Source organism: Mesitornis unicolor, unplaced genomic scaffold (assembly GCF_000695765.1).
Source record: "Mesitornis unicolor isolate BGI_N332 unplaced genomic scaffold, ASM69576v1 scaffold21065, whole genome shotgun sequence".
NCBI lineage: Eukaryota > Metazoa > Chordata > Aves > Mesitornithiformes > Mesitornithidae > Mesitornis > Mesitornis unicolor.
In genome coordinates, this window is record NW_010187779.1 from 955 (window position 1) to 8,297 (window position 7,343).

General features: G+C 40.4%; 1 protein-coding gene across 1 annotated transcript in view; it reads left to right on the forward strand.

Moving 5' to 3' along the window:
• Positions 1-232: 232 nt before the first annotated feature.
• TXNDC5 (thioredoxin domain containing 5 (endoplasmic reticulum)) overlaps positions 233-7,343 on the forward strand; it is a gene marked incomplete at its 5' end in the record, with an annotated part of 9,975 nt that continues 2,864 nt past the window's right edge. Inside the window, 4 exons of the mRNA XM_010185581.1 lie at positions 233-319; positions 3,211-3,351; positions 3,926-3,932; positions 6,227-6,302. Coding sequence (XP_010183883.1) covers positions 233-319; positions 3,211-3,351; positions 3,926-3,932; positions 6,227-6,302 — 311 coding nt within the window. The remainder of the gene's footprint in view (positions 320-3,210; positions 3,352-3,925; positions 3,933-6,226; positions 6,303-7,343) is intronic.

Genomic DNA, 7,343 nt, shown 5'->3' on the forward strand with positions numbered 1-7,343 from the left:
GATCCCTCCTAAATATAATCAAACACACACAGAGCCTCCCAATTATACGACCAAACCACTGTTTGGAAGGCAGACATAATCATTCTCAAGACAGTACTTGGTACTGAGTTTTGCCAAGCCACATATTGCTTGTTCCTGTATTTTTCTGAGATTCTAAACATAAGAGAGTCTATGATGCTTGTTGTATGTTTATTTTATCCACTGAATAGTTTACATTTTTTTCAAAACATAGGTCGACTGTACCCAGCATTACGAAGTCTGCTCTGAAACCCAAGTTCGTGGCTATCCCACACTCTTCTGGTTTAGGAATGGTGAAAAGGTGAGTCTGCAGGCTCAGCAAAAGATCAGACTTTTTTTTTTCAACTGAATAATACTTAGACTGTCCTTGCATCCTGGGGAAAAAAAGATAAATTGGACATATACAAAAGTCATGTTATGAGAGAAAAAGTGTTGGAGGGTCAGTCAGGTACTGGAAGAGATATACTGTGTCCACAGATAAAAGTTAGAGGTTTTTGCTCTTTGTGCTTTGCAAATAATTGGTGTGATGTTCATAAATCTGTAAGCAGTATCACAGTATGCTACTGTGAGAGAGAATTCTGGGTTTACTTTATCTATTATTACCTTATCTGCTATGCAACACAAAAACATAGATGAAAAAGAAATAATAGAAAAGTGTGTCATTTTCACAATATGTATCAGAAGATTCTCATCTGTAAGTGGTGCTTATCTGCTGAGTAATGTCTGAGTGATGCAGATTTTCCTTCTGAAGAATCTGTATCTGAACACTGTGAATGTGAGTCCTGTGGGCTCAGTTTACATTTTTCCTTGTAGCAGTTCAAAGAATTACAATATTCTGAAGTCGTGGGGAAGTAAAATATTTATAATACTGTGTAAATGAACAGCAGAAAATAAACATTATTGAAAATAGTGTAACTTAGCCTATGTTTCACACTTTCAAGATAAGCTAAATGCATCAGGTGAATATTAAAAATAGGTCTGCAAGCAGAGAACCCAGGACACCTCTTTCAGCTCTTACCCACTAAGTTTTTTTGAGGGGTTAGTTTTTTGTCCCATTCATCTAGCATTCCTTTTTGAACATCTACAGTATCAGAGATGAACGTTTGCTACTCAGTCCAGTTTAGTGGCTGTTACTTGTGGCAATTTTCTGGTACTCTAAAGAGAATGTGGCCATTAGTACGTGCCAGTGCATGTGAGGTTTGGTATAAGCATCCCTCTAAGATCAGACACTCCAGGGAATTTAAATGAAGCAGCACCTGGATTTTTTGAATCCAACCTGATTGATGCAGGAAATACACAGCATTGTTACTGCTTCAGCAGAGCTGCCTGGCATGTACCAGAAGCAGAACTGGAAGCTGAGGGAGTCCTCAAGTCAAACATGGTGGCATGTCCAAGGTTAGAGGTGTTTTCAGTTCATTAAACTTTTGTCTGTGGCATGCATCTGAAGAACAAGAGTTGTTCTGCTGTTTCTCCAGAATGGTTTTCCACCTGCTTTATTTTTATTTTTCAGATAGCTGAAAAGCTGATAGTTTCAGATACCTTGCCAGAACCATACTGTCTTGATCTAGAAAAGATCACTGTGTTTTTTTCTTGATGAGCCACATCAGGGTTTTTTCTGACCCTTTGTAATTATTGAAGTTTGTGTTGCTCAGAGTTATTTTAATCACAAGTACAGTGGAAGAAAAAGGCAGATCATTGCTGTTGTATTTAGTAAAGATGAATCTCAGCTGTCAGTCTGAAAAATGTATTTCTGTTGACATCAAACTGGCTTTTCTTCATTGACAGTGTGGAATCATATGGTCCTTCATGGGCTGGTAGAATATATTTTAAAAACCACAAAACAACCCCAACTTTCCAATAATCTGTCTCAGAAATTCCTGGAAACCTCTCTGGCTGCTATTACACTGTTCTGTACAGGAGGGGAGGAGGAGGAGAAACTGCCTCAGCCTTCCAGAATTGTTGTCCATAATGCCATCATCCCCTTTGTCATAACGGGTCTGGCATCACACCATCCCTCTTGGTTAGATGCAGCAGAAACCCTGGGAGGAATGAATGGGCCCTGCCCCTGCCCTGCTGAAATGGATACAAACAAGAAGGTACAGGCTATTTGCATCATCTTGGATTAATGCCTTTGTGATTCAAACCCAGTGTGGGGAAGGTGGCTCATTACAGGTAACCTTACCAGTGACAAAAGGAGGAAAACGTGTAGAAGGAGTCCCAAAGGTAGAGGAAACAGTTACAGAGGTGTCTGTTCTTCCCTCCAGCGTATGGGAGACTGAATGCGGTTTCTTGAAGAGTTACTCCTTATCTGAGAGAGGAGATATGTCATGTAGCCCACACCTCATGGGACAGAAACACAGGCGTTTCATCCAAAATGGATGTGTAGTATCTCGAAGAGATGATCTCTCTTTTGAACAGAGAAATTAGTACTAATTTTCACAGAGAGCACTGATGGGAATCACGCATGAGCCAGTTGGGAGATGGCTGACAGTGGATTTGGGGCTAGAAACTGCTGAGAGGTGCTCTGATTTCGTGTTCTCTAGAGTTGTGAAAGTACCCGAGATGTGGGGAAGCATCTAAAGCAAACTCTAGCTGGTTGAGAGCTCTATATGCAGGTTCAAAAATATCACTTAACTCTCCTAAGAGCGGTGCTGTTGGAGTTGCCTGCCCTGCAGCAGGCAGCTGTTGTCTCTCGCTCCCAGGTGAACTTGGATGCCCAGAAAGCACTTCCTTACTGTCTGGGTTTTCCAAGGATGGCTGACAAGTGTGTGGGCCAGGAGAGTGACTGTGTTGTCAGGTGACGCACAAGTCAAGTCTTTCAGCCCTTGGAAAGCACTGAGTAGAGCTCTCGTGGTAACAGAGATGCCACCAGACAGCGATGGGCATTTTGTTGGTCCTTGCTGTAGCTTTAGGTTCAGAAAAGTAAAACTTTGCAAATGCTGACTAGAGGGAGATATGAAGGTCAAAGTGGAAAAGTTTCAAGCAAATTTTAGATTGTTCCCCTTTTGGTACAGAGGAATCTATGGCAAATCCTGATGACACAGAGTGAATGGAATGCCATGGAGACATTTAACAGCTAGATAATCGTATTTATTAATACACTTACACTTGGAAATCCTAGTTTTTCTAGCAATTATTTATTTGCTAGATAATTGCATATGCACACTTGCACAAAGTATTTCATAATTGTAGGGTGACCAGTACAAAGGGAAGAGGGACTTCGATTCGTTAAAGGAATATGTGGATTCCCAACTGCAGAGCTCTGGGAAAGAGCCACCAGCAGATAAACCTACTGAAGCCCCGCAGCCACCTGCAGAACCTGCCCATGTTGAGGTAAGTGCTCCTGCGCTCTGCAGCGACGTTAAAAAGCTTTCAGACTGCTTCAGCAGCCAACCTGAGTCTTCCATGTGTTTCTCTCTGATAGCTTGACAATTTCTAGCTGTAAACTGTACCAAATGCTTTCCTAGTTATTTTTATAGTAATTTATAAGTGGAATCAGACCATAAATCCTAGTGGTACTTCTACTAACCTGATGAATTGGAGAAAGGAAAAAAAAAAAACCCAACCCAACAAACTGGCTCCTTTTTTATGGTTGCAATAAGTTGTTTGGATAGAATGGCATAAATGTGGTCTTTTTCGGTCTGTGGAACTGCTGGCACTTGAGTCTGTATGACAGCGTATTTCATCGCTATGGAGATGAATGTTTCTTGCAAGATTCTCGCGTGAACCCAAGGGGATGGCACACGCTGCTGAGCCCCTAAAAAAAGCCAGGGTTCTATACTTGCAGGCTATCTGCAGAAACAACAGACAAGCAAAGATGAAGTGATCTAAATGTGGCAAGGTAACAAGTCCTGTGACAAGAAAACTCCCTGGGTGTGGAGGCTTATTCTCATTTTGATTGTAGAAGCTAAAGGGTTATGAATGTTGCCAGGGAATTGGCAGGAATAACTTATCAACTTTGTACTTCATGTAATTTAGTTTTCTGTCTTTTTTCAATCACTTTGGCATTTCGTCTGCTATTTTTTTTGTAGCTGAATGTAAAATTGGTGAAGTTGAGAAATTAGGGCTGGTTTTCAAGCATACTTTTTCATGGAGTGTGGAAAACATTCTTCTGCCTGCGAAATAAGGGATGGTGATTTATGCTCCCTTGTGATGTAGAATGAACTTACGTAATTAAAAAGAAAGCATCAATATTATTAATATAAATACAGTTTATATGCAGCTTCTTACAGGAGAATATTACCTTTCCCAGTTGACTTTTCCAACAGCATTACTCATCTTGCAAAATGTGGCTTACCAAACATTATAGACAACATATATTTGCAATTTTCATACCCTTTTTTTTTTCTTAAATTAACCTCATATTTGGAAGATCCTAATAAACTGGTGTTAGTACAATGCAGAAAGTAATTAGTTGTCTTTCTATTTTTATAGAAATAACACAAACCACATGTGATGCAAATTCCCACTTACGCCTTGCATGCACCAGCACACAGACAAACAGGAAAGGATTGTGGGGGGATTTTTTTTGCCAAATAATAGCAGACACGGTGTAGGACTCAACTTGTCTTCGCAGCTTCACATCGCAGCTTTGGATGCCACCATTTCTTGATTGCTTATCTTCAGACATCTTGCTTCTGGTTTTGTTTTCATGAATTGAGAAACAAGGGGCTAGCCCATGTAGCCAGCACACACTGACTGCGTTTACCATCAGCAGCCCGCAGCTGCTGCCACGGGCAGCAAAAGCAGTGAGTTCTGACTCCCAGTTTCTGTCCCAGTGTTGAGCCCCTACAGGGGGGCCCAACATCATCTCAAGATGTCCTTGAGACTGCTCTCCTGCCAGACATCACTAATATCACTCAAAAAATGATCCAAATTGATTAAGGTAGAGTGACCAGCAGATGCTCAGATTATGTGATTGCATAAAATGTCCTTTCTTAAGAAACCAAGCTAAAATTGAGCTGTCTGATACTAGACTTATTTTTGTGGTTATATAGTCCACATCATTGCTATTCTGATAGTAAACTACAGATCATTAAAATTTGTTTTATTGTATGGATCATGGGAAAGACGTTATTTATGGTGTTTTCAGATTTGGTATGTTAGATTGTCAATAATGTTTGGAACGTTGGTTTAGATACCCAGTTAGGAAATTCAGAATAGAAGATGACATATTTACCGTTTAATTTTTTTCTTAATTTGATAATTGGTACCTATTTATTAATTAGTATAATTTCTGTTTTTCAAGTAATTTTTAGAGGTAATAACACTTGAATTTAATAACTTAATTTCATGAACTAACAATTACGTATTGTAAATATACCTCTAATATGCAATTTCAAGTTTCTTCTTGGCTTCTCATCATAAAACTTAGTGGGTTTAAACTAGAACTGATAATACTGCCAGTTGCAGTCTTGTTTTTGCTTTGCTTTCATTTGAATTTGAAGCTTTTATAGGCTTGAGATTTATTTATTTATTTGTAATCCCTCTCACTATTAAGGGTCTCACACACAGAAAAAAGAAGTTTGTTACGGTTCTGTGCTCTCATACAACGTATGGGACTGTAAGCAAAGTGCTATCCTCCCATCACTCCCATGACATTGCTCCTGATGTTATCAGGAGTAAAAATTCTTCCTGACGTTCATGCGAGTGCGACGTGGTGATGTTCTCCTGACAGGCAAATACGTGTTTCTGGTAACAGCTTTTTCCGTATATGCAACGCAGGGATAGAGCAGAGGGAGAACAGCTGTCAAGGCATCGCTTGTATGCCTCAAATACCTCATTAAACTCTCAGATGGCCATTACGTGCTTTAAGCCAACTCCTCTCAGCGTTGTTCCATGAAACATTTGCATGATAGTGTATTAAGATGAAGGTGATTTTTTCCAACAACTAAAAATTTGGATACAGGCAAATCCCCTGAAAACAGGGATGTTTTGTTTCTTCAATTACAGATGAGATTCAGTGTGAAATACACATTTCTCTACATCTACACATTCTCTACATCTTTCTATGGGGGAAAGCGACTGAGGGGTCGCAGCAAGGCGTGCTGCTTCTACTCTTGTTTATATTATCAATAATATTATCTTTTCCAGTTTGAGTTTCCCTTTCAGGTAGCTAAAAGCTCATTTGGCTGATGTTATGTATACAGAATGATTTGACTCCTTGTTTCGTTTTCTTTTTTTTTTTTTTTTTTTTTTCCGGCTGCAGTGCTTTCTCTCTCTGAAAAAGACTTCGATGCAACCATTGCCAGGGGGATCACCTTTATTAAATTCTTTGCACCGTGGTAAGATGTCTGCATCTGTTGTAAGCTATCAGTGCAGTAGTTGCTGGAGGTCTTTTGAGCTGTGTGTAGTACTGCATTTGTTGTCTGGATCCAAAACGTGAACTAACTGAAGAATGTGTGTGTTGGCAAGGGTTACAGCAAAAAAGCTAAATCTGTTTTAGCTTTCTTGGGATCCCTCTCTATGGAAAGGCTGACAGAGAAGCTTTACTGTGTCAGCTTCCAGGTAATGCTGGGGAACAAGGAGAGCAAAGCTTTCTTTGCAGGCTTAGCATGCAATCCTCATCCCTCAATTGGGGTAAGATGAGGGGAGCATATCACCAGTGTTGAGAAAGGAGAGCATGGGGCCCTTTGGGCCCTCTCCTGCCATGCTCTTTCAGGTCTGGATGATCTGCTTTTGGATGTGGGCAAGTAGTTGCCACCACTGTGTAAGAAATACCCTCCCCATACACACACATACACACCACCCCCTTCACAGTTACTGCCCCTTCTTCACTCTCTTTATCACTTCTGCACGCTGCGAGGGACTGAGATTCAGTTTGTGCCTGTGCTGCTACTGCATCACCAGCAGAAGGGGCTGGTCAATACAGTTTACACCAGTGCACAAAGCAGGTTCTAGTCTGATTTCTGAACCCAGGACTTGTTGGCATATGTAGGTGTTTATTATCTCAGAAACTTGTTCTGGAAAAGTTTTGAGATTAAGAAATGCTCCCTTTTAAAATAACTTTTCTTAATAATACTGCACTTTAACCATCTTATCTCGTGAGATTCTAATGGGATGCTGCTGGAGCTCACAGGTATGATCAGTGGTGGATGGCAGACTGAGAAAAGGTGGTTCAGGATGCCAAGTCAAGTTCTTCAACTGGTGTGTGCTCCCTGGCTGCAATGATAAGAAAACCACTGTTTAGGAAAATATTTCCTATATTTATGTAGCTGGTATCCTAGTTTTAGCTCTGAAAATCAGGCTTATGTATACAGTTGTAGCGCCTTGCGTATAAGTGACCTTTTTTCTCTTCCAAGTGGATTAGCTTATGCGGGGTTCAG